This window comes from Lepisma saccharinum, chromosome 8 (assembly GCF_977018435.1).
Source record: "Lepisma saccharinum chromosome 8, izLepSacc3.1, whole genome shotgun sequence".
Taxonomy (NCBI): Eukaryota; Metazoa; Arthropoda; class Insecta; order Zygentoma; family Lepismatidae; genus Lepisma; species Lepisma saccharinum.
In genome coordinates this window covers 93,240,100-93,267,883 of record NC_139236.1, presented here as the reverse complement: position 1 = coordinate 93,267,883, position 27,784 = coordinate 93,240,100, and the positions used below count along the sequence as shown (strand labels likewise).

Sequence of the window (27,784 nt, the reverse complement as noted above, 5' to 3'; positions counted from 1 at the left end):
CTAGGTTAGACCAAGAAAAAAAGCTGTAGGTAGGTGTTGGCAGCACTATCGATTGTTTAATTCCCCCCCTCTCTCTCTCTTTTGTAAAAGGCTATGGCAAAAATACCAGTAGGTTGGCAACCTTGCTTTATGCACTGTAAAACAAGCCTCAAGCAGTGTTGCCAGCTCCTTGCTTTAGGTTAGGTTAGACCAAGACAAAAACCTTGGCGATTTTTTTTCGAGTAGGTGTTGGCAACACTGCGAGCCCCACTTTCGGTTGCAGAACTCTCAAGCAGTGTTGCCAACTCCTTGCTTTAGGTTAGGTTAGACCAAAAAAATCTTGGTGATTTTTTCGAGTGAGGAGTTGGCAACACTGCGAGCCTCAAATGATGATTCGAGCCGCAAATGATTATTTAGAACCCGGCCACTAGGTCTACTGGTACAACTCCAGTTACATTGGTCATATGATAATAATGCAAGTATTTTTGTGTTCCTTACATGTTAGCGATCATTTCCATGTGCATGCCGACACTGTCATGTACTTTTTTCTTGGGCGGAGGGTGGGGGAACCAATTTTTTTTCCCGAAATTTTGGAATTTAGAGAGTTAGCCCCCTCCCCCGCCACATACACGCCGAATTTGCATAAATTTCATATAGTCTGAATCTCTGGTTCATTCCGCGTACAACGGTATATCACTCATCTCTCTAGGGCAATTAGTCTCCGATCTTCACTCATTTAATTGAAACTCTGCATTTTGCTCAAAATCGGCTCGGGACAGAGAGGCTTACAAAAGGTTAAGAAGTCTTCTCCTATGACGTCAGAACATAAGGTTGCTCAAGTGTTCTGCGATAAGTGAAACCCGTAAAGCACGGATTAATTGACACAGATTCAATGAAAATGCAGGGTTGCCAAACAAAAAAATTAACACAGACTATAAAATATCAAGTACCAAAATGTGTTTTAAACACTTCTAAAAAAAATGTTTAAAACAATTGTAAAAAAAACAAAGCCGTGTCTTTTAAACACTTTTGTTTTAAACATGCCAAGCCTGTTCTTGACGTAGAGACCATTAAATTCGTAAACAATGCAAGTTATACTATAACATTTTTAGTACTCCGATAGGGGAGTCCTAAAAATTATATGGCAACATTGGTTCTACAAAGATGGCGGTGTAGTGAGAAATAGAACTGAAAGAAATACATAAATAATATCTGAAGTTCTGCACATTTGATTACATTCCAAGTATGTGGTGACAGTAGTGTAACTTTGATATACGGAATATGTAGTACATAGCTTAGATGAGTGTGCCATATTTGTTGTTATCCTACAGTTGTAGGATGATCAAGTTGTTTGAATATGCATTTTCTTTCTGCTGTTTTATTTGAGGGGTCCGGGCACTGTTTCGTTGAAGTGATCACTAGAATAATAGATTTCTACGAAACTAGAGAACGGTCAAATGTGTCTAGAGAACGGTCAAATTTATGCCAAACCTAAATACAAGAGCGGATTCGCTGGAAGGTAGTTTGTTCATTCAACCCAATTGTGAAGGTGGACAAAGTATCATATGTAAGTGCTTTGTTGGATATTTACCATATTTTGTGGAGAATCATTTTTCTATCACAGTTGTCTAATTGCAGTTTAGGTGCACTACTTCCATCTGTGTGTTGTGTGCGTACATACTCACGTGGATATGTTATTGTGAAGTAGGAAATGGCTTAGCATAGGTTTTTTTCATTGTAGATAAGGTGAAATTGCCTTAACGCAGTTCGTAGTTCTCTACCTGTATAGGAACTATTATTTAGAACCAAAAATACACTTCCAGCAGCTGAAATGGTATAATTACAAAATACCGGGAGAATCTCAGATTGCTTTCAAATTTGGTATACTCACTAATTTTGACCTCAAAATCACGAATCTGCAGTTAAAAATTGGCGGCCACGTCTAGAAAATGCGAAATACATATATTACTGCTATGATTGTCGATACTAACGGCGCCATGTTTGATGATGTGAACAAGTGAAGTTCGCTATCCGTTCCATGGATCGTTGCTTTACATGTGACAATATGGCGTCTTCAGTAAATGTGGAAAACATACTTGCCGCACAAACCATTCACGTAGCCCCACGAACCATTCATGTTAGGTTAGGCAAGTATAGTTAAAATTCAGGGTATTCATAAACATAGTTTTTGAACGCTAATCATTGCAAAAAATTGTGGTACTAGTTTACTATCCTTCGGACAGATTTCTTCATTTCTACAGAAGAAACTACTTACCGTAATAAGTTCCTGTAGTATTGTCTAACATCTGGAAGGTGTTTTGTGTGATGTGGGAATGTTTCATAGCGGAAATTCAACCATTGACGTATAGCCCCACGAACGATTCATACATAGCCCCACGAACCATTTCCGGTAAGGTTAGGTTAGGTAGGGTCACAATAGGTTACAATAGTTAAAAATTGGTTTCGAAAAAAATATGCGTAGCCCCACACACCATTCTCGCATAGCCCCACGAACCATTGACACATAGCCCCACAAACCATTTGTGGAAACGTACGTTCTTCAGTTACAAAAACACTTTTTTTTAAAAGAAAAATTGATCAAAAAAACGTGAATACACGTTAAAAAATGATCCGCGAAGCAGATAGGTAAGTACAAATGTCAAAAATTGACGAAACTCAGAAGTTATAGGTGTCCGAAGAATAGTAAACATTTACCAAAGCAGTTACCGAGGTGTACTATTTGGCGGTTGACTTTTATTTGGCTTACCAGAAGGTCACCCCGGTATGACTTGAGATGACCGGACCCCTCTCAGATTTTCTTCATATTTGACATACTCACTAATTGAGGCCTCGTAATCACGAATCTGAAGTTAAAATTTGTCAGTCTAGAAATTGCGAACCAATGACGAACCATTGGCACGTGGTTAGGTTAGGCAAACATAGTTAAAATTTGGTGTCGTGGTAGTATCAGGAATATATATATTTGGTTGTGAAACAAAAAATTTTGCGAAAATCGACAGTTTCCATTCCGAAAACTAACTCCTTATTTTCACCTTTTTTGCAATTTTTAGACATTTCCGACAAATTTTCACTTCAGATTCGTGATTAGGAGGCCTCAATTAGTGAGTATGTCAAATATGAAGAAAATCTGAGAGGGGTCCGGTCATCTCAAGTCGTTCCGTCACCCCTTATGCACCATATAAAGTGAACTAACGTCTTTTCTCAGTCAAATTTAATGATTGAATTAACAATACTACTCCCAATAGCCCCTCATCCCTCTTTTAAATACTACCCTAGTTGATCCACATTCAGATTATGGCACATTAACCTTGCATGGGTCTCTGATGGAACAAACTTGGAATTACTTTTCCAGTGCCACATGAAACTACCTTACACATACTTTCCACTACCTCTGGTAAAATATGCAACTTTTGTTTCAGACATTGCAAAAATAGCCTGTGCGCTGAAATGTCGGTAATATAAAAATCAATCAATCAAAGCTCTGTGCTTGGTCGAGAATAGTGTGGAACTAAGTGTCAAATAAGGACTAACATAACATGTAGCATTTAAAGTTCCAAAGCTGACAACTGTGTAACCAATGTGCAGTATAACACCATTGAAGTGAGCCGGCCCCCATGGCGAAGTGGTTAGCACATCGCGCTACGACACTGGGGGTCCCAGGTTCGAATCCTGGCCTGGGTGTGGATGTTTGTGAGTGTCCATTCATCAATTGCATCATGTCATCACTCATCTCCATCTTCGCAAATTAGCCAAAAGTGGCACAAAAAGCGAAGTAAAATAAAGCAATTAAAAAAACATTAAAGTGAGAGGTTAATATCAGAATATGCAGGGCACGTATAGATTTATGTGATTGTGAACAGCACAATAGGCATAAGTTTGGATTGTGTAATACTGATAATCATGTACTGAACATGTTTTCTGATTACTTACATTGCTTGTTGTGTAACATGATTTTACCACTCATATGCTGTTTGGGTAAAAAATTCATAAAAAGCCCATACGTGTTTACTGTGTTGCTATTTATATGTTTTGAGGGCCTCCCCGATGGCACAGTGATAGCGTCATCACCTTGTAATCAAGGGGTCCCAGGTTCGATACCCGGTGGAGGCAAGTAGTGGTTCGGATCCCACTTTAAACTGTCCCGATTAGCTTTACTGTGCATAAAGTGGACTTAAAACGTCAACTCAATCAATCAATATAGGTTTTGAGTATGTTTGATTGTGCATTATAGGTCTTTTCTACCCTTACAGCGGCCTGTCCTAGTTCTGACAAGGGAAGTAAGGAGCGGGGATTATGCTGCAGACCAACCAAACAGCGGTGGCGCTGAGAGTTCCGATGTGGTGAGAAAAAGTACTACATGAACCTCGTTCTACTGGCTGCTTCGTTTCTTATCATGCTAGAATGGTCGCTTCCTCGCTCCCCACTTCCCTTTCCAGCATTAGAACCAGCCACCGTAACAGTAGAAAAGACCTTTAGTATTTCCACACTTTCCTTCATCTTATGCACATGTATATATAAAATTTTCTGTGCAGAGAGAGCACACACTGGTGGCTTCCGATTGATTGATTTGCTTTATTTTACTTCACTTTTTGTGCCACTATTGGCTAATATGCGAAGATGGGGATGAGTGATGACATGATGAAATTGATGAATGGACACTCACAAACATCATGCCCAGGCCATGATTCGAACCTGAGACCCCTGGCATTGTAGCACGATGTGCTAACCACTCTGCCTTGGGTGCTGGCTAGATGGCTTACGAGCATAGTCTCTTGCACAGTTATCTTTTCAGGACACAATTCCTCACAAATTCCTTTCAGCAGCTCACAACACACAATTAGTTTGTCCGAACTTCAAACTGACTTCCACAACCATTGCCAACATTTTAAGCTTATTCCTTATGTATCTGTAGAACTTCTGAAATTTTTATACAATCGGTACTATGAATTAGACCTACAAATCAAAGTTCACAAAATGAACATTTGACAAAGAATTTCTTATCTTCAGCTAGATTACATTAATTTGTTCTATCTACAATACTCATATTTCATGCACTATTTCTATTTGTAACCTGTGACTGAACACAACCAAGTTATTTTGTTCTCATCATTATAATTTACTTTACATTCCAGGTATTCTACAGGAGAGAGCATACAAGAAGTTGCATGTTTTAGTTTGAACAGCATACATGTTAGCCCATGAAGACACAAGCAGTGTTTCACATTAAAAATGGAAAATGAACATCAGGAAAATGTTGACGTTCAACAAATGGAGATTAAAGTTGAAAATGATGCAGAGGTAAGGAAGTAAGAAATGAGGGTAAATAATTTGATGTTTACATGAGCATTCAACACTTTCTTTAGCCTTTAAAGGATGGCTGGTTGCACATTATACCACCATCACATGACAGCAATTAAGACACCATTTCTTGAAATCTGCAGATGATAATTAAATTCTGTCTGCATTTTTCATTTACACATATACGACACAAAAATATATTTATTGTTACTATTTTTAACAAACTGATTTTGAAAATGTCGATTTTCCTCCCAAGAATTGTGATGTTTAATATGAATAGTTTATTACTTTTCAACCAATGTTTCTTGCTCATGTGTTTTACTTTTATATGTAAACTGTACACTTTAAACTGTAGGTCCAGTCCTGATTAGCTATCTGTGCATAAAGTGGGCTTAAAACAACAATTCAATTCAACTTTTACATCTAATAATGACAAAATTATATAAAAAAATGTACTCACAACATGCGACAATTAGGGATCTAATCATTTTCTAAAATTAGTTGAAGTTTTATCTTTTTTTTTTCCTTCTTGTCCATCCAGCATCTATAGAACCGATTTTCCAGACACTTTTTTTCCATAAGATGGCAACACTGCTTTTCATATATTATTATATTTACCCCAAGGAATATCCACCTATTTTCAAACCACATTTGCATGGTTCTAGGAATATACCACTGCTACACAGTGCTGTTTTTTCTGTTCACTTGGGCCTATTGTGGTGGTTAAAGGGGTGCTGAAGAGACATTTTTTTGTAAAATTTTGATTTTTTCTTCTACTGTTAGCTTTCATTATTGGGTGAAAAATGCATAAGTTTCACATCTGCTAAGAATCCTAATAGGCTATTCTAAAAACAAGAAAGAAACTATTTCATCTCTCTCCAGCAATTAGTTTTCCTAATATGTGGCAAGTTTGAAAAGTCATCCTATAGATGTTAATGTTTGCATAAACGTATTGCTTCAACAATGAAGGATGTTTTTAAATTTTATGTCACTTTTCTGCCAATTTTTGGCTAATCTCAATGCTGAGAATGAGTTATGATTAGATGAAATTGATGGAAGGATACACACAAGAGCACCCATGCTTTTGCCAGGACTCTTACCCAGGAATACAGTGGCCAGATCAAAAGTTATCCACTTTACACTCTGCCACAAAGTCAACAAATCACTTATAGTAGGGATGTGAGATTTTCATTTTAACGATAACACTGTGAGGATAACAAATAAAGTGTTTAAAATGTTTTTGGTTAGGTTAAGGACGCAACTTTCCAGTGTTTCGGAATCGCGAAATAACGCGAATTATACTATTTTTCAGAGTAAGACCAAATTTTGCAATATAAATTGGAGATAACATTACTTCTGATCAAAAAGAAAAAACCTAAACGCTATTACGTCTGTCGTTTCTAGTCTAACTGGCGATAGTTTGATTCAAAATAGATTATCATGCATCATTTATTGCAGTTTGGCGCAGACATGACTGACAGTGTTTAACCTCATCCTGAAATAAAATTTGGTGCATAGATCATCCCAGAAGAGAAGTTTCGTAAGAACGGGAATCTTTTCAGGGAGAAGCACCTGTTGTGTTGCAGCGGAAGGGGGTTAGTGGGCATGTATGAGTGTGTGCACAAAACAATATTTTGAGGTCGCAAAGGGATTTTTTGGCATTGTTAGGGAAATGTGATTTGAGTGATATCATTTAATAAACATTTCATATTTCCTGGCTGCTGAGATGAAATACTTTTCCAAATGAAATAAACTTTATCATTTCTCACAAACGTAAGCCTTAATTTTTCTTTTTTTGTCAGCCTCCCTGGTGGCGCAGTGGTAACGTAGTTGCCTTGTACTCAAGAGGTCCCGGGTTCGATACCCGGCGGAGGCACAAGTGGTTCGGATCCCACTTTAAACTGTATGTCCAGTCCCAATTATCCTTACTGTGCATAAAGTGGAAATAAAACACCAACTCAATTCATTTTTGTCATTTAAACTAAAATTTGTCTCAATTTTCCAGAACTAATAATAATAACCCGTGGCTTGACAGCCCTTGAAGTGCCTAGGCCGATCTCCTGACTGCCAGTCTCCCTCCCACAATCCAGGTGTCGAGATCTTCAACCAGTAATGGAGTGACGTGTGGTCAGCACATCGAACTCCCAGTCGTTGTGGGAGATTTCCGAGACAGTTATGCTACTCACTTGCAGCTCCCCAATTTCCTCACGATAGTGGGTTGCCACCGGTCCTATACACAGGCCGAAAACCCAGATACTGAACCCATGCCATCCCACAGTCGGAGCCCAAAGAACAGCATCTTAGGCCACACGGCCACAGAGGAGGACCTTCCAGGACTAAAGCAATGTGAAAATCTTAAGCATAGAAGGAACAGTACAAACGCATGTATAAATAAAACCAAATTTTGCCCTAAACTGCGAAAGATAACACTTGGAAAAAAAGTTCAACATTTAAATTTAATTTTTTTGCCAAATACAGATCTATCTGTCCACCTAAAAGTAATAATTTGTGACCAGAGAGATATAGTGGAAATTGGATAACCTTTATGATACAGAGGGTGATTCGCATCAGAGTGCTGCACGCGGACCAGTTTCGCTTACTAAGCCTGCCTAGTCGCCGAGCCTAGTTTTCCTCCCTCTCCCACCTATCGAGTAGAATTGCCCACCTGGGTCTTGGAGCTTCAAGCATCGAAAGCCCATGGGTAATTAGCACAACTTGCACACTTCCAAAGACCCACCTTGCTGAACTCTCATTCCAGCTCCAGATACATGAGTCATGCTGTCACTGTTGCCAACTTTTTATTCTAAATTGTTCGAGGAGCACATGAAATGTTCATCACGTGTAATCAATTTGAATTTGCAGATATTTATTCCGTGGTAGAAAACATTTGTATTACTCACAACAGTATAACGGAGTACAAAGCAAGTTACACAAAAAGTGCCGGTAAATACATTTTTCGAACATTGTGTGACTAGTGGTTGTTAAACTATTTTAACAAGAACTTTGAAAACTTTTGCTACAGGTTTTCTCTCTGATGCAATTTTGTTAATATCTGAATTATTGCTCAAGATATACCCTCACCTTTTTGAAAAGTTATGCTATTTGTGACTTGCTTAGTGTTATTATCCCCTGTATGGCAGAAAGATCGGTTGTTTTACTTTCGTAAATTTAATAGCGAACGAAATTTTATCCTCAATTTAGATGCGATGCAGCACTTATTCAACCATTACATTCTGTTCATAAAATATTTGATAAAATTAGTATTTACACTACAAAAGGTTTTTGCATATTGTCATCTATTTCCAGCGTCAGCTCGTGACTTTTCAAAGATGCATGCTACAGGTGATTTTCTTTCTTGCATTTGCAATGACTGCTAACTGTAGATTTATGCACATGAAGTTGTCAGCCAATTTAGGGTTTATTTCTGAGAATGACCATCCCTATGTAAAGCAAGGAACATTCCTGGCTTACATGGGGAAACGACACACTTCCCACCAATGTTTTTCTAGAAAACCTGTTCTAAATTAACTACTAACCACCATAACACTCCCAAACAATAATAACGCAACCAATAACAAGCACAGTTTGCAAATTAGAACACATCATGAGCACCACTAGTAACAAGTGCATTTTGAACTCCTGCCAATAGGACAGTATTAATTGATTACAAAGCCCTCTAATGGAAATTCCAATTACTAGACAAACAAAAGAATAAGACTCCACGACTAATACCAGACAAAAGCTTCAACCAATCAATTTCAAGTTGTGCAGGAAAGATAAATAGAAGCGAATTCAAAACATTTCAACATTCGCAATAAGAATACAGTGATGCTATTTTTTTCTTTACTGAGTGTATTTGCTCGTAAAAGTTGCAGTTCTGAATTCTTTCACACACTCATGTTGTTTACACTACAGTTTTGTAAATGAAAAAATAAATATATTCTTTACAGATCATGATTGCACTTGATAACAACATGATATGCCAAATTTTCAACTTGTAGCTTGTTCTATTTTCAGCAAGAATATTTTTATTTTTATGCGAAAAAGCTCACTCTACTTCTCAATATACAATTGGACAATATTTTAAGTCAACAGTACCTGACCCATCAAGTTCAAGATCATTTTGATGTTGAAAGACTGTAACTCGCTGGCAAATAGTCTGATTTTGCTGAAACGTGCTGCATTTAAAACATAAAATTTAGTTCTTTCTATTGTGTATAATGAATATTCTTCAATGTAATTAATAATAATGCAAACAACAACAGTAAGCAAATATGAAGGTGTTAGAAAATAAAGAAGGTTTAACAAGTTTTTAATTATTTTTTTTTCATTTATTTCAGGTAAATGAAGAGATAGACCTTCCTCCATTAAGTGTTAATTCCTTCCCTGATTCTTCAAATGATAAAATGGAAATAAAATGCGAAGAGAGAACAGTGGAAGAAACTAGAAGGAAAAGTCCAAGGCAGTCGAAGAGAAGGAGGAAAGGAAGGAAGCAGTACACTCCAAGACCAAGGAGGGTGAATGTGACAAGGAATAAAATAGCCCAGCCAAGCCCTAAGAGTACAAATCCCGAAAGTGAAGTGGCAAGCACAAGCAGTGCTAATTGTACCAAAGCAATGGACAAAGATGAAACTACCGAGGAGCACAGTGACGAAGCTCAGAACAATGAGGCTGTGGATGATTTGTTCAATTCAGAGGACGAGATTGACGATGATGACGACGACGAGGAAGAATCCAACGGCGAAGTTCTCGGCAAACGTCTTCAGAAGGAAATAAGTTTAGCAAGCTATTATCACATGAAGTGCCATGTGTGCGAGGAAGTCTGTAGTTCTTGGACAAATCTTTCCGTTCATTGTATGGACCAACACGACACCCAAGCACAAGTGACGTGTGTGTGTGGACGAGTGATGACCTGCCGTCGGGCATTGATGAGGCACAGACTCAAACATGAGAATGCAACAAATTTCAGGTAAACAGTGCTCATTTTTTGTTCTCCAGTGTGTAGTGCTATATTTGTAAAGGGTTATGAGTTCACAGGTCTGTGAGACGAAGCCTCTCAATTCTGTTCCAGAAGATCTCTTTGGTACCCTTGACACTCTGTATCCCCTCGAGAAAGTGAAATATTTTTGCATGGTGTATGAAGATTATGTTCATAATTGGGGAAAGAGAGACGCGGTAGTATATAAATACGGAGAAAGTAGTACTCACTTTTATCCGCGAAGCTGTTTTTTCTTCTTTTTCGATTAATTTCAGTGGCCACTGCCACCATCCTCGTTGGAACTTGCTGTACTGTTGCTTGGCGTGCATCTTTTGTTCGTAGTTCTCTGGCTGCCGCTAGGTGCACTGTTGTTAACTGTGCATCTGGGTTTGTGTCGTCGTCTGCTATTTCCGGGCGATAACTGTTGTAGTAGGGGAATCCAAGTGTGGTGCGCTTGCCCGCTATCGATGTTTAGCTCGTGCAGGAAGTGCATTATGGCGTGAGTTTCCTTGATTTTGGTGTCTACGAGCGTGTGGTCGGTGTGTTTGACTTGAACCTTTTGAATTTTATGGCTATTGTATTTGATATGTTTAGCTTTTTTTTCATCTGCTAGGTTCTGTTGGATTCTTTCATTGACAGATCTGATGGACCTGCCGATGTAATGAGCCTTGCATTCACACACTGCATCGTATACACCTGGGTTATCAAGGGGGAGAGGAAGTACCGTTTGTGTTTGTTCAGTTTATCAGCTATTTTGGAATTGGGTTTGTGCTCTACTTTGGTGCCATATGGGAGAAGGGCTTTGGATATGCAGTTAGAAGTGGTGGAATGGTAGGGGAAGGCAAACCATTTATATTGGCTGCTGGGGGTTGATTGTGGTTGGGTAGGGTGTCTGACCTGTATTTCCGCTTTACTGCACCAAGTGGAAAGTTGTGATTCAGTGTAGCCATGTTTCAGGGCTATTTCAGTGATGGTGGCTATCTCCTCTCGTAGATCCTCTTCTCTGCAACAGTAGGAGAAGGCTTTGCGATAAAAGTTCAGCCGCACATTGGCTTTTTGCTCGGGGGGATGGCTAGAGAGAGCATGTATGTACTGGTTGCCTGCATCCGGTTTTCTGTAGACTGTGGTTGTGAATTTGTTAAGTGCACGGCTGATGGTGATGTCCAGGAAGTTGATTTTACCATGTTTTTCTTGTTCTACGGTGAAGTTGAGCCTGGGGTGGATGCTATTTAGCTTGTTCACTAGAAGGTTGAGTTCTTCTGTCTTTTTGTATACGGCTATTGTGTCGTGTGCGTACCTTCCATATCGGATGTGTAGAGTATCTCTTTTTCAGCTAGGTGCATGACGATGTTGGCTAAAGGAGCTGATAGCAGGTTGCCCATCGCAAGGCCCTCGGATTGGTTGTAGAATTTATCCTAAAACTGAAAGTAATTGTGTTTTAGACAAACTTCCAATAGCCTGGTTATCTCTTGTACCTCTAGAGCAGGGATTGTGTTTGTTGTCAGCCATCTTTCAACTGAACGCAGCGCTAGGTCTGTGGGGATAGAACTGTACATGTCTACTATGTCAATGCTGACTAATTTTGCACTGTCAGCTTGCACTATTGAAGTCACCAGATTTTTAGCATCGGCACTGTTGGGGAACACGTATGTTAGTTTGTGGTTGAATTGAGATATTTTGTTTTTTAGCCAGTTTGTTAGGTGGACCGTGGGGTAATTGAAGAATCGAATCGAAAAAGAAGAAAAAACAGCTTCGCGGATAAAAGTGAGTACTAGTTTCTCCGTATTTATAAGATTATGTTGTTTATGAATATTTTCCATTGTTTTTAGCTCGCGGAAATGTTTCATTGTGAAATAAAGTATGTCTGTTACCGTGAAGCAGAACAGCCCGAAGGCTTCGTGCAGGTGAATATAGCACTCAACATGACATTCTACAACATTGACAGATAGATGGTTGCCTAACCATTTCGTAAATATATTATAAAAGAAAGTAAATCAAACACGAAGAACTTAAAACATATTAAATCAATGTACAAGTGAAATTACGAGGGTCACTATTTATATTTTGAGCCTTGGAAACACTGATTGAAGTTAGGCGCGATTTGACGTTTGCACGGAATCGTCTGGCATTATTGACCATAACGTACTTCACATGTTTTGTCAATAGCTTCATTTGTGTTGTTTATGTTGCCTTGGAGATTGCGCGACAACAATAAAATGGAATTAACTCGTGAACATTTTCGTGCGATGATTTTTTACGATTTTCGACGTGGATTATCAAGACAAGAGTGCATCGATCAACTTACTTCCACATTTGGCGATAAAGCCCCATCCTTTGCCACTGTGAAACGCTGGTATAACGAATTTAATCGTGGTCGCCGTTCGCTCACCGACGAGATTTGCGAAGGTCGTCCAAAATCAGTTGTTGTTCAAGAAAACATTGATGCTGTGCAAAACCTAATACTGCAAGATCGTCATGTGACATACTGTGAGATTGAGGCAACCATAGGCATTAGTTCCACCAGCATATATAAAATATTACATGATCATTTATCTGTGAGAAAGGTATGTTCTCGTTGGATCCCACACAATTTGACAAAAACTCAAAACGACGCTCTCGTCAATTGGTGCAAACAAATGCTCAATAAATACAATCGTGGTGCTTCAAAAGACGTATATAAGATTGCAACAGGTGACGAATCATGGATATATGCATATGAGCCGGAACGTAAACAGCAGTCGACTGTATGGGTGTTTTAAGATGAACCCAATCCAACAAAAGTTGTTCGCGCTCGAAGCACATCGAAACAAATGGTCGCCTGTTTTTTTTTTCGGGAAAACTGGTTATGTGGCAACTGTGCCTTTAGAGGAACGTAGAACGGTCAACTCTGAATGGTACACAACAATTTGTTTGCCAGAGGTCTTCGGTCAAATACGGAAAACAAACAAACGCCGTCGGATCATTCTTCATCAAGACAATGCCAGCTGTCGCACATCTCGTCTAACAACCGACTTTATGAACAGTCAAAAAATTGAATTGATGGGTCATCCGCCGTACAGTCCTGATTTGTCACCCAATGACTTCTTCTTGTTCCCGAATGTCAAGAATAAATTGCGTGGACAACGATTTTCGTCGGCGGAAGATGCCGTTGATGCTTTCAAAAACCATATTATGGAGGTGTCTCAAGAAGATTGGAAAAACTGCTTTGACAAATGGTTCGAACGAATGCAAAAGTGTATTGACCATAAAGGAGAATACTTCGAAAAACAATAAAGCAGTTTTCAATGCCAAATTCCTGTTTTTTTCATTGTTAGGCTCAAAATATAAATAGTGGCCCTCGTATTGTTAGGAGTGTTAGATTTATTGGTGTTTATCATATTATGTCATTATGTTAGGACTATTAGGTTGGGTGCTGATAGCAATTTTCAATGTTTTTGTTAAGTTAGGAGTGCTAGGTTTGATAGTGTGATCTTTTGCACGTGTTCTTTAGCTATTTGAGTGTGCATACAACAAACTGGTTTTTACTAATAAAAAGCAGCGAAAGTACTCTGATATCAAGTTTTTACTTACGTGGGGCATACTTTGGGATCAAGTATCTCTGTTATTTGTGTTTTTCATGCTCTTGAACCAATTTTATATTACATAGAACATCGAAAATCTGTCAATTAATAAAATGGACCTTAATTCTTGATGGGGTGCATTGGGTCAGTGGCCCCAATCTCTCTTTTCTGTACTTTTCTTGGTCTACCCAGTGGTGGTTCAAGATGGGATGAAAGAGGTTGGACACCAGTCCATACCCTACTACCTTCCCTCCCCAGCAAACAAGAAAAACTTGATAAATAATTGTCTTTTAGCCCAAATATGCAATTTTTGTATGGTATTTAGTGGTTTGAGGCATGAGGTTAGCACTGTTGCCTTTGGTGTGAGCAGTCCTAGGTTCAATCCCATGGTACCAGGTGAGTGATCAACTTCCGATCTTACCACCAAAGTTCCCAGCTTCCAGTCCCAACCTGGACATGGATGCAAGTGTCTCTTCCTTAATGTCATCTTATCATCACTCATCATCGCAATTGTAAAAAGTGGCTGAAATGTGGTGCTATGATGTCAGATGATAAATTTCTGTGTAAAATACATATATTATTTTTTTATTATTTGTATCTTCATTTCCCTTGTGAGTTATATGTGTGACTCAGATGTATAAATAAGCTACTTTATTTCAGGTGCAATGAGTGTAAGAAGTGCTTCTTCAATCGTGCTGCAATGGAGTCCCATTCCATATCCCATTGGCCGAAAGAATTGTGGCCTTTTGTGTGCAATGAATGCAACAGGCGATTTCACAACAAGTCTTTGCTACGTCATCACCAAAACATCCACAGGCCAGTAGAGGAACGTTACAAGTGGATATGTGATATATGCAACAAACGGTATGCATTTTTTTCAGTTTTCATTGTTTTAATAGTATTTGTGTATGGAAAATACAAAGTTTATCAGTTTTATATATACTGCTGGACAAAAAAAACCGGACACTTGCATTTTTTGTGATAACGCAATGGGTCGATAAAAGCTCTGGTACAAGGGCTAACTAAATGTTGCAGAAACTGAATTAAGTACGAATGCATAAACAAAGTCCGAGCCTATGAATGGTGCATATGGTACTACATGATCTGCCGAACATTCTGTAATATACCTGCGAGCTGTTATTGCAATTCAGATGTCAAATATTAAAGTGTCCGGTTTTCATTGTCCAGCAGTATAAGAAGGGGATCTCGTAAAGAAATTAAATTTGGAAATTATTTTTTTTAATAATAATAATAATTTCCATTCTGGACGTAATGGTTATATCATTACAGTTGTTATCATTACTACAAGAATTATACTCAAGATATTACAACAAAAGTAGTATTAAGTAATAGAATAAAAAGCAAGCTGTTAATGTAAGTAACAGTAAGTAAGTAAGCTATTTTTACTCACCCAATGAAAATGGAAACAGTTGGGGTGACCAAGAGAGTTGTGTTTATGTGCTTCTAAGAACCATAAAATACAATAGATAAATGATTAATTTACATTGTATTTACAAATTTGCATGCTTCTTTGTCCTAACCTATATGTATTTGTCCACAGAAGGTGCAGAACTAAGCATATTTTTTATCATCTTGTGCAAGGACCTTGCAGTCAACTAGAAGTTGTCTTGCCTAACTCATCTTACATCGGGATGTATTTTATATAGATTGTTAATTAAATATAAAGGAGAAATAGAAGGTCAATAAAGGAGCTGGGAGGACCCCAAAAATTAACTCTGATTTGGGAGTTCCCAGGAAATGCAGAAAAATTGGCCACTCTAGAAACAGTTGAAATGTTATGTAGAAAAGAAATATCTGCCAGAATAACTAGTAAAGCACAATAAGTATAAAATACTGTCAGTTAATTTGTGATATCTAATATAAATACAGGACTTGGGTGGTCATAGTGAAACACATTAGCCTCCCTTTAGATTGTTTCATTCTTTTGTTGCACGACAAGGCCCTTTCTCCCTTCTTCAAGGCTGGCACTGACCTGTTGTGCAGTCAGAGGAAGGTGTCTCAAGGGATGCTGCTACAGGCTCGACACTGGCATATGCCAGGATAAAACAAGTAAAATGATGGTCCCCAACCCTCCCCGGTTTGGCAAACCTTGGACTGCAGGTTGATTGATTGTACCCTGGCCTTGAATCGTGGTCCAGGATACTTTGGAAACGGAAACTGCAAATTCTCGCTTGAGCTGCCCTGGTTCTATGCTTTTTCCTTCTCGCTCCCTCACATTAGTCCAGAGGTCTATTTATTTGCTCAATATTAAGACTGAACTTCATGTTTCACTTTTGACAATTCATTTACTATTTAATAGAGGTGTGCGGAATGGAAAATTTGTGGCTTGGATGAGAATTTTTTTAAATCTGGACTTTTGGGATGTAAGAAATTTACAGGATTCTTGTTGGGTAAGCTGGTGGTGAGAGACGTGTAGGAAGGCCAAAAATGAAGATGGAGGGATAACGTTGAGATGGACCTAAAGGAAATTGGTAAGGATGAAAAAGATTGGATTGATCTTGTCGAGGATAGAGACAGATGGAAGGCTTGTGTTGCTGCAGCCATAAACCAAGGTTTATGAAGGCTAGAGAGTTAGTTGGTTAGTTATAAATTTACCATTCCCCAACTAGATGGGATGGGAAATGTTCAAAATTTTCTGACAGTGAAAAAATCTTGAAATCATGCATTTTTAGAATATAAACTGCTAACTTCAAGAAATTCCAGACACATAGAGCAATACCATACTCAGGCTGCTACCTGTACTCCATAGAGTTGCCCCCGCATACCAGTTTGTTAGAGGCTGGGCAACCCCAGAGCCACTCCATGTAGAAACATTGCTGGAAAGATTCCAACCTGAAATCAATTAGGCACCCTACCAACTGGACCATCATGGCTGTGGTGTAAGTAGGGCTTTCATTTTTAAGAGTGATTTCTGAGAGGGTTTGCTTACAGTCTAGTGGAACTTCATGCCAGTACAATAACCCTCGTATATTTCTCATTTATCAATGAAGAATGTATAAAAATAAATAACCTTGTTTTTAGTGTATTTTTCTTCTAGTGTTTAACCATATATGAGAGTATAAATTATTTGATCGTCACCAAAATGTTAATAATTACTTTCCCTTCCAGTTTCGGCACAAAGAATTCCTTGTACGTTCACAAGAAGCATGTGCACCTGGGAGAGAAGCCTTTTGTGTGTGAGGTGTGCGGAAGGGCATTTGCTCAGAAGGGCGTTTTGCAGGAACACATGACAATACACAGTGAGGACAAGCCTTTTGTCTGTGTGCACTGCAAGAAAGGGTGAGTGTGTTAGGTTACGTGGCTTTATCACGATCAAATGATCCTTACTTTCATGGTGGAGAACTACGAGATGTAAATGACCTACTGTGAGACCACCTCATCCGTGGATCTAAGGAATGATTGATAGGTATACACACTATAGTTTATATATCCTAGTAATCAACACAAAGCACAGCTTCTGCTAATATAGTTTCATACAGACTGTGTAATCCTTCCATGATGCACCCAAATATCAAGCTTCCTTCAATGTAGTACACCCTGGACTGCTTTTTGCAGACTAGCAAGACGTCTGGACTCGTGGCCAATATAATCATTTGTGGTGCCTGTGTTGTGTCCTGTCCATGTGTTATCACCATTCATCCTCATCTTCACATTTAGCCAAAAGTGATAATGAACTAAATTAATAATGTTATTTTATGCTTCAGTTTTGCTTTTCACTTTTAAAGGAAGCACTGAAGCATATGATGACACTTAATATCGATCAACCTTTCTTGGTTACACTTGTTAAAATTCCACAACCAATACAAGCACTGAATCGTCTCTAATCAACCACAATTTTCTAGCAACTGGAAAAGCCCACATGCTTTAGTAACCATTTAGTGAGATTACACAATTACATTGTGATAGAATTTACGTGTTTAACACACTAAAAGTTTTGTTTTAGACGTTACATTTTAAATATAGAATTACTCATGTTATGCAGATGAAAAAGAGGTAAAGTGCTCCCCTGTGCCTAGCACCATGCCATGAAGGCATATAGGGGGTGTGGGGGTAATGGCCCACACTTTCTTGATCTGGTCGTGGTTGGGGGTGATGTGATCAGCATCATGCCTCTGACCGCCTTTACCCCCCAGGGTTTTCCCCCAGGTACCCATGGCATTCGATGCTGGGTGGGTGTTAGAAAAGTGCCCGGATTTGAACCGGCCAGGGATCGAACCCGGGACCTTTAGCATGGTAGTCAGACACGTTACCGACTGAGCCACCGTGGCCACTTATGTTTTAATTTTTTTAACCACCAAGGATGCCGTCTTCCAGTGATGTACAATTCCCTGATGAGGAAAGCTTGGAGCCAAAGATGTAAGTTTTGTTTGTACTGTGTTTCTTAATGTACTTGCTTCAAAATAATTCAGATATGACATTAAAACCCATTAAGAACAAATATCAATATCCCATTGATAAAAACTGACATCTATTGAGAACCAGGTCAGACACATCAAATGTCACTACAGCATAGATGAAAGATTACATCCACACAAGACCAAATTAAAACAGTTTGGTACTAAAATTGTTATGCCATTTATGAAAGGAGATACTGTGAAATGGCACTCAGCATGCAGATGCATTAAGTGGTTGATCTTTGGTCTGAAGGTTCTCCAGGTTCAATTCCCAGCCTAGGCATGGTTGTTCTTTGTGATTATTCCTGCATCAGTTCCATCTAATTATCACACATCCTCATCATCACAATTATGTAAATGTGGCCAATTATCGGCACTAAATAACAAAAATAGAAAGCACACGGATTGATAAAACACACAGGAACGTGGAAGCTCCACAGGCTGCATACTAGGTGCCCGAGCCTCAGTGATGCAGTTCCCAGTTGTACTATATGAAAGACTGGTTGTCTTAACCCTTTACATACTGTGATAAAAACAAACAAATGAATGAATGAAACTTTAAAACTGTAGGACCCTTACTTAGGGAGAATTCACACCGAAGAAACACACGACACGAGACACGTGTCGCTTGGAAGCCAACACTCAGTAATCAATGCAATCTTTTGAACTCGAACCAAAGAGACACGGCAAGATGCACGTGTCGCTTACGTGCTGTTTTCTCAATGCCGTGAATCGTGTTGCTTCAGTTTGTTGTTCGCACATGCGCAGTGAATGCTTCATTCCAACCAGCTGTATTTAGACTCTAGAAGAGAGCCCAACCGGCATTATGTTTGAACCTCTAATTTGTTGATATAATAAAGTATCGATATGTACAATGTTTTAAGATTTAAACACAACGTTCATTTCGCTTTATCAGTTTTTTGATGCAGTTATCTATCGGCTGTAATTTGCCTTCAACATCACGTAAAGAGGCCCCGTGTTTTGGCCATTTACCTGACTGCTTTTATTTGAGAAAGTCAGCTTATGGAGACACTTTAGTCCAAACTATATTAGTCAACATGCTAAAGTACTCTAGTGCATTGTTTTTCAACCGCCGGGCCATGACCCAATGCCGTGCCCTCGTATCAACTATACTGAGCACCGAAATGTTCTGCTGAAACTGGTTGACAACTATTATAATCCCGATATCATATTTGAGTTGTTAGTTTTTGTTTTTTAAGTCCATTTTATGCACAAATAGACTAATGAGAACTGGATCTGCCCGGGATCACTTAATTACAAGGAGACGACGTTACCACTTTGTCTTCGATATGTTTATATTTGTCAACAATCCTACACACGTAATCAAACTATTATTACTCTTATGATTGTGCTAGAATTTATTTATCAATATTTAATTTCATAGGTACATGTTAATTCATGCATAAAATCTTAAATACTGTAAAGATTTACAAGGAAAATTCCTCGGCTAAGGGCATTGACTTAAAAAAAAATACCGTGACATGGTTTCACGAAGATTGAGAACCATTTCTCTAGTGTTTAGGTATTCGCTTTATTCAGGCTGAAAAGTTTAGCGTATAGAGTTTGAGGTCAGTGCATGTTATTTCTCAGTTTTCTCATGCACAGCATGCCTCTCCCAAGTTTCAATAACTTGCACAAATTTTACAACAACACAATTTACATGTAACAATATCTCTTGTTACATTATTTTTGGGTGACTAATAAACTTGATTAATGCAATTATATCGGGACCATCATGCAAACTGAGCAAAGAAACCAGTGTCACTTGTCACGTGTCACATGCATCTTGTCTCTTACGTGTGAAACACTCGTGTCGCATGTTGCATGTTGCGTGCCGTGTGTTTCTTCGGTGTGAATTCTCTCTTAGTTGAGCAATGATATGAAGGGGTGAGGTAGAAATAAGCATGAGGATGTATGACATTCATGCCACCAAGGCAATGTAGACACGTGGAGGGGAAGATCTGACATGAGCAATATATGTTATCGTTAGATCTCAGATTTTAGGTTCTTAACCTATTTTTTTTTCCTTTACAGGTATGTAAGAATTAATAAGTTATGTCAGCGTTTCGTTAAAAAACACAACTGATGAAGTTTTATAGTACCAAAATAACCTATTTTGCTTTTTAGAACCTATTTTAGGTTTACGTGCCTGAATCAAGCCTTTTCTTAGGTTTTCAAGCCTTTTTTAGGTTTTTATATATTTTTAAAGGTTTTACTGGATTTTTTGTCACACAAAGGCATTTGCTTTGTTTGGTCACGAAAATATTCAATGACGAACGTGTTTAAAACGTATTCTGTGTAGAATTCCCTTCCTCGAAGTCCATGGTGATTATTCAAAGCTCTAAAGAAAGCAAAATGTCTGGTGCCACTATGCCTGTACAATCCAAAGTGGTCTGATCTGTATGGTTTTGCTCACTTCCGCGTCACTTCGGTGCTTTTTGGCATTCACGCCTTGCAAACTAGCATTTCAGCATTGAAGTTTGCACCAATGACTATGTTTTCGTTGAAAGATTATTTTTTGTCTGTGAGGAGATTGACTGTGGATAACATGAAAAAAGATTTTTTGCTTAAGTATACAGCGAAAAGTGGATTTTGATAGCAAATTTCCAATGGTAAGTTCTGCCATCACCGTAGGGTTAGGCAACACCCATAACGTTATGCAAGGTAGTGCATATTTCTGGATATAGGTGTCCTAATTTCATTGCCTGTAACTATACCTAATCAGCATTTTTCGGGAATTTTCAACTATTTTAGTTTTTTTTTAACCTACTTCAAGATTTTTCGAGACTAACTTAAGATTTTTAGGACCTATTTTAGGATTTTTAGAACCTATTTTAGGGTTTTTCGAACCTATTTTGGGATTTTTAGAGCCTATTTTAGGAACCTAAAAGCACACTTTTTAGAACCTAAAAATCCGAGGTCTAGTTATCATTACGGAAGAGATTTTAAGCTGTTTTCATACCGATTGTTTCTGATATGTATTTTAGGACATGAAATCAAGGAAAATGAACACACTTTGTTGCGCCTTTTCATGAGATTAGCACAGTTATCCCCTTTTTGGAATATGTTCATGAAGAGATTTCAGCTAGAAGCTGTATGTTGAAGGAATACAGTCAATTTGCTTGTAATAAACCCCTACAGATTCAGATAATAATTGGTTTACTAAAACTAAAATGCCTTCTCTTAATCTGAATTGAAGTTAGAAGTGACAGAGGAAATAGAAGTCCTAAGGCAGAAGCAGTTTGATGACACAATGTATTAATGTTAAAGAATATAAAAAACAATACAGTATGAAACATAAAATCAGTTTACTGTAAGTTGAAAGAGTCTGTTATCTGTGGCTGCTTAGGCCATACTGTTTTCATGAACTTTTTTTTTCTGTAATCTTGTCTAGACTTTGTGCCTTTTCTACACATGATTTGCCATAGTCCACACATTGTAAAAAAAACCTTAGAACTTTCCTGACACCCTCCATACCTTTCACTGACACCTACACCCATTCCATTTCTTTTTCAACCATTCTGCATTCTGCTGAAACAAAACTTGTTGCTTCAATTTAAGTTGTTTTTTTTTCGAGTACTGTTCTAACAATGGAAATTTTTCATGAACATTTTATTTTTTTTGTTTCACTATAGCTGAATGTTCACTACATATTAAATAGTACTTGCTTGTGCATTTCACAAAGATGTATATTTTACATATTTTACATGTTCAATTGAATATTCAAATTCTTGCAGATCGTCCATATGGTCACATTCATAGTACAACTATGAGAAAACTGTACTTTATCTGTAGTGACTATACCTTTTTAAGGTTCTACATTTCATTTCCGATGTCTTGAGAGTTATTTAAAGAATGAATGTAATGCCAGGTAGAACAAAAAATCAGTAAATTACCACAGTATAATTGGTGTTGTTGGAGATTGTTGTTCACATTGTGCATCACTTGGTGCCCACAGATTGAAGTAAGGAATTATTCAGTATGAGTAGTGTGAAAAACTAAATGAAACTTGTGTGGTAATGTTTGTTCGAATGTAGTAATAATTACCCTTACTTTCAGATTTAAAACAAAATATCGACTGAAAATCCACGCTGACATTCACCGGGAGCAACCGTACCAGTGCCCCCAGTGTGGCCTCCAGCTGTCCTCTCGAAGAACTCTTCGGAACCACTTGGTGGTTCACAAGAGTGACAAGCCGTACCAGTGTCCGATCTGCGGGAAGGCTTTCCGAAGGTCAAAGGACCTTAAGGTAAGTGAACTGTTTGTGATCTTTAAATTGTAACTGACCTGTATCAATGTGTGCCCATCAAAGATGATGATTAAATTTTTGCCTTGCCACCAGTAAATTTAAACCACAATTAAAACTATCAATTGTAGCAGTTATTTCCAACTGTATAAAAAAAAGCCTTAAATATCATCACAACAAGGGGACAGATCTTTTTCCTCTGCTTGTATCAGAAATTGGAACTTGAAAATATTGAAACCATACAAAATAAAATTTCTATAATTAACAGATTAAAAAATTATAGTGTGACTCCAATTTTACATTCCTAGTACATAGTGAATTTAGTGCACATTCCACCTTTGTGGGCCCAATAAAGCAACATGTTATTAAATTTCTTGTTTTTTTACGTATTCCCACATTTTAGTTCAAATCAAGGGCCCCACTTTAAAAACAAATTGTTTTTTTATTGCCTATGGCATAACAGCCCATAAGGACCAGTGCCTTCCTATCGACTGCTGGCCTCACTTCCACCCAACTGGTTACAGAATGGTGTGTGGTCAGCACGACGAACCCCCAGTAGTGTAAATAAATAGAAGAACGTTTTTTTTTCCTATGTCCATTTTTATTCAGTATTTCCTTGGTTGTATAGTTATTCATGAACCCACTCTAAACTGTAGGTCCAGTCTGTAGGCCTATCTGAGCATAAAGTGGACTTACAAACAAGCAAACATATGTCTATTTATCAATTGTGATATATATTAACTACAAAGCACATTTTAGTATATAACATAGCTGTGGTCCTATAATTAAAAAGATTCGTGTCATGATAAATTGGAAAGATATTAACTGATTTGCACCACCATATATGTGTAATTTGTAGTTAGATCTTTATATTCATTGGCTTTTAAAGGTGGTTCAGTAGTATAGTGTATTTGCATGTAACATGTACTTGTGCACTAACAACACATATATGTTGAGCAGGGTGTTATATGTTAGTCTTAATTCAATTATTCAAGTAGTTTGTAATGGGAACTTTCAATCACCGTAGTTGATAGTAACATTAATATGTATATTCTGTAATTTGATATATGTGGTGTTCTAATCACCACTGAAGTTTCAAAGTTCAAGTCTCGACCTGCCCATCGATGTTTCTCTATGCGTGCTTCATTAGTTTCATGTTCTTATCATTCTCTATTATTGTCGCAATAAACCTACAGGGGCACTTCATGATATTTGGACACAAAGTACTATCTTAGCATAGTTATACATTTTATTCATTGCACATTAAACAAATGCAAGTGAAATCGCAATTAGACATATTCATTCACACAAATAACAAAATCTTTGAATGACAATGTCACTTAAACTTAAAAAGAAGTATACTCACACTGATAAGAATACATGCATCTCAATTTTCAGGATGATCTCCTATGATAATCAGGGTGTGTGATTACAACACTAATGTAATTTTTCTCATAATCAGAACAGCATTACGTCTACATCCAGTCTCAGTCATGTACCACTGCTCCATTTTTGCAATTTTCAAATCCGAAGAAATTAAATAACTTTAGAGAAGAGCACTTGTTATCTGCATGATACTCATGTACCAGTGACATAACTGCAACTGTTAGGTTTTTGGAACATCTATGCTTTCTCCTGAAGACTTCTTTGCCATTCCTGCCCTTTTATATGTGACGAATACTGGTAGATATTAATTCCCAGATTTTCCTGACTTGCAGAACCATGACAGACTCCACACCGGCAGCCGCCCTTATTCTTGCCCCTTCTGCCCCCGTGACTTCGCCAACTCTGCCAACTGCTGCGCCCACAAGCGGAGAATGCACGCAGAGGAGTGGAAGGCACTGCGGAAAACTCAGGCTGCTGCGAGGGCTGCCGCAAACAGCACGACCACGGCACCCACGGACAGCCACGTGGCACCAAGCATGGACCAGGCAGATGCCAGTTTGTGTGAGAACAGCATGGCCCAAGCTGCCATCAGAACTGCCGTGAAGGAATTTGTCACGAGCCACGAACAGGCTTTCGGACGTGGTACGTTGTATAATGACGACATTGTCGAGAACATCTCGGAAAGTGAACTTTCTAGATGCGTGACATCTGATCAGATCCTCTCGGAACCTGGTTCCCACTTCCTTGAAAACCTTCTTCCCTCCCCACACGGTACCCAAGAAAGTACCATGAGGCAACAAATTCCAGTAAGTTATCCAAATATAAATAACTTCATGTCTCCTCCCAGTGAAAAACTTATGGAGTCCAATCCAACTAACCTCACCATAATGACAACTCCACTTGTCCAAAGCCTTTTACCAAGCAAACAATGAAAATTTGAAGGTTTTTAGTTCAAGTTTAATTGCACCGTTAGTATTGGCAGCGTGTACAGTACAAATAGACACTTCCCACGTGTATTTATTGTTACTGTTCAGTTAAATGCATTTCTCACATGTGTTGCTTAGTGTGAATATAAAATGAGTAAAAGAAATGAACAGTTAAACCCTTATTCTTTTGATGTGCAATATATAGTTTTGCAGTGAAATAAATTATTGATGATTTTACACACAACCACGTATCCATCACAGTAAATTATTATTTGTTGGAACTTTATCTATATTTATGAGTGGGGTTATTTTAAAGTATTTTCTTATTTTGTAATACCTGGGTGCTAGTATATACTTGTGTCTAGACATTACTATGTTACTTTTAATTGACTTTTCTAGTAGATTCTTCTAAGGGAAAAAGTACAAAGGAAAGTATTTGATCAACAGTATTCAAACCTGTTTGTCAGCAATTTTAATATAGATATTAGTTCTAGTTATACTCCTTGTATAACTTATGATAATTCAATTATTATAAGTAGAGTTGAGCCAATAACGCTTTGACCAAATACGAATATTCTTATATATATATATATATATATATATAATGGAAGATGAGACAATTTAAGGTAATTCAAAATATCTATAAATTTTAAAATATAATTTGTAATTGGAACAGTACCATCAATGTACATGGATTAGGTTCAAATTATTCATAATTTCACATAAAATCACAAAACACAAAATTCATTTTGCATAATTTCCAGGATTTCCAGCAAGATTCCCAAAAGTATCGACTGGTATTGGTACTCTCCGATAGCAATACATCAGCGCTGGTATCGGCTAGGCCCTAATTACAAGAAATTAATTATTTAAAGTTTGGCTTATGTATTCAAAAATAGGTTCCAATGGCATGACAGAAAATTATATTACAATATATCGTGTGATATAATATTTAATATCCCTTTATCAGGGATATTAAAACAGTAGCACTTACGTGTAGAGTTGGCAGCAGTAAAAATGCAAAAGGCAGGTATCTATAGGAGGGTTAAAAGATTGTAGAACTACATATTAAAAGGCAGCTAAAGTAACTCTCGTGAATGTTCAAAATTGTTAATAATATATGCAAAATGTATCGAAAAGCACTCTACAACTTCTAAAGAACGTAATTGTGTGTTCAGAGGACAGACACAATGCTGTGATGTACCAGAATGTTGCAAAGCACTTTAAGTTTTACCCTGTTACAGTTCTATATGACAGAGAAACGAAGCAAAATAGTCAATTCTGTGTGACTTCCGTTGAAAAAGGTCAAGTTGTTCCACCAGTAGTCAATTTTTTCCTACTGTAATTCATTGTCTGAACCCATTGACATGAGCAGATAAGGGTGTCACATATATGCGATCTTTCATGAATCTCCATTCAAAAAATCCAGCCGTGTGAGGTCCGGTGAATGTGATGACCAAGGTATCTGGACTCTGACATAATTTGGACCTGCAAAATGAGTGTCGAGGTATATTTGAACTTCTTCTTGGTAATGAAGGAATGTGCTTTCCTACTGGAAAGTTTTTATCATTTGTTGAAGTGAGGAATGAGAAACTTTTGTAGCATGTCAAGAAAAGCGGTGCCAGTGAATGGTCTCTCCACATGAAAAAGAAAACCTTTCCTTTACTATGGACAGCAACGTATTTACCTTTAGTGTGACATGAATATATTCCAGGAATGTATGTATGTTGCTCCAAATCCTTTAGTTGTTGGTGTGGACCAAACTGGACCAAACTGAAGAAGCCTTCTATTCCTTGTATTTTATCTGATGTAACGTGCCTGTACAAAAGTCCTTGTGAACATTCTTATCTGCATCTGTATGGTGTTGCATGACAGTTATATGCCCTGGGATGTCATGTGGAGAATACCATTTCTCCCCTAATTTGTTCCACCGTTCCATAACAACAGACACATGGTGCTTTCTGGAACCACATATTTACGGTGAATAAAAGATCAAAATTTCTGTACAAAAACTAGTTATATTTGAGGATCAAAAGTGATATATAAAATGGCATTTCAGTGTAAAAATTGTGAATAAAAACCTAAATTTGATTTAAAAACTACATTTATTACACAAAATTAACATGTAACTTCTAATAGCACATTTATTTAGTTACCAGAGTGGCCGCTGTGGCTCAGTCAGTACCGTGTCTGACTACCATGCTCAAGGTCCCGGGTTCGATCCCCGGCCGGTTCAAATCCGGGAACTTTTCTAACGAGGAAGCGGCCCCGGAGCCCACCCAGCGTCGAATAACATGGGACCTGGGGGAAACCCTGGGGGGTAAAGGTGGTCAGGGGCATGATGCTGATCACATCACCCCCACTCACGACCGGATCAAGAAAGTGTGGGGCGTTACCCCCACACCCCCTATACGCCTTCATGGCATGGTGCTAAGCACAGGGGAGCACTTTACCTTTTACCAGAGTATTAAGTTTATTCCTGTGTAAAGGAGTACATTTTTGCTTCTCAAATATTTACAACAGAATGATCAATTTTCCATGCTTTGCATAACTTTCAGGATAATTCAGACCTCAAAAGGTGTCATGTCAGTAAATAAGCACTAAATTCATGTTGAAGAGTTTATTCCGCAACATTTCATGACAAAATATGGTAGGAAAATGCATTATTATGAGAATGTTAATGTTATTTTACATTGTGATGTTAATTTTTCATGTTTCTGAAAGGTGAGAGGTGCATTTTCCTACCCTGTTTTGTCTCAAAATTAACTGCAAAATAGACTCTTTAAACACGAAATTTAGAGTATATTTACCAACGTGACACTTTCTGAAGTCACATTTATCGTGTGAGTTATGCAATTCACGGAAAATTGGTTAATTCTGCTGTAAATATTGAGAGTCAAAAATGGGCCCCTTTACACAAGAATAAACTTCATATTCTGGTAATGACATAAATG

The 27,784-nt window shown here is 38.0% G+C and overlaps 1 protein-coding gene across 2 annotated transcripts; it reads left to right on the top strand.

Moving 5' to 3' along the window:
- The first annotated feature begins 1,138 nt into the window (after nt 1–1,138).
- Nucleotides 1,139–27,001, top strand: LOC145991308 (uncharacterized). 2 transcript variants are annotated; one of them, XM_083127301.1, is made up of 7 exons: nt 1,139–1,222; nt 5,133–5,298; nt 9,639–10,267; nt 14,497–14,700; nt 16,966–17,136; nt 22,332–22,521; nt 24,237–27,001. In XM_083127301.1, the coding sequence occupies exons 2-7, from the start codon at nt 5,230–5,232 to the stop codon at nt 24,834–24,836; spliced, it is 1,863 nt and encodes a 620-aa protein (XP_082983427.1). In that variant the 5' UTR covers nt 1,139–1,222; nt 5,133–5,229; the 3' UTR covers nt 24,837–27,001. The 2 variants fall into 2 exon arrangements, with proteins under 2 accessions (XP_082983427.1, XP_082983428.1); XM_083127302.1 differs by lacking the exon at nt 1,139–1,222 and adding an exon at nt 1,673–1,725.
- The last annotated feature ends 783 nt before the right edge of the window (nt 27,002–27,784 follow it).

Coding starts and splice junctions, on each gene's coding strand:
- LOC145991308 (XM_083127301.1), top strand. CDS start 5,230: ATGGAAAATGAACATCAGGAAAATGTTGACGTTCAACAAATGGAGATT. Junction 5,299..9,638: donor AAGTTGAAAATGATGCAGAG/GTAAGGAAGTAA, acceptor CATTTATTTCAG/GTAAATGAAGAGATAGACCT. Junction 10,268..14,496: donor GAGAATGCAACAAATTTCAG/GTAAACAGTGCT, acceptor ACTTTATTTCAG/GTGCAATGAGTGTAAGAAGT.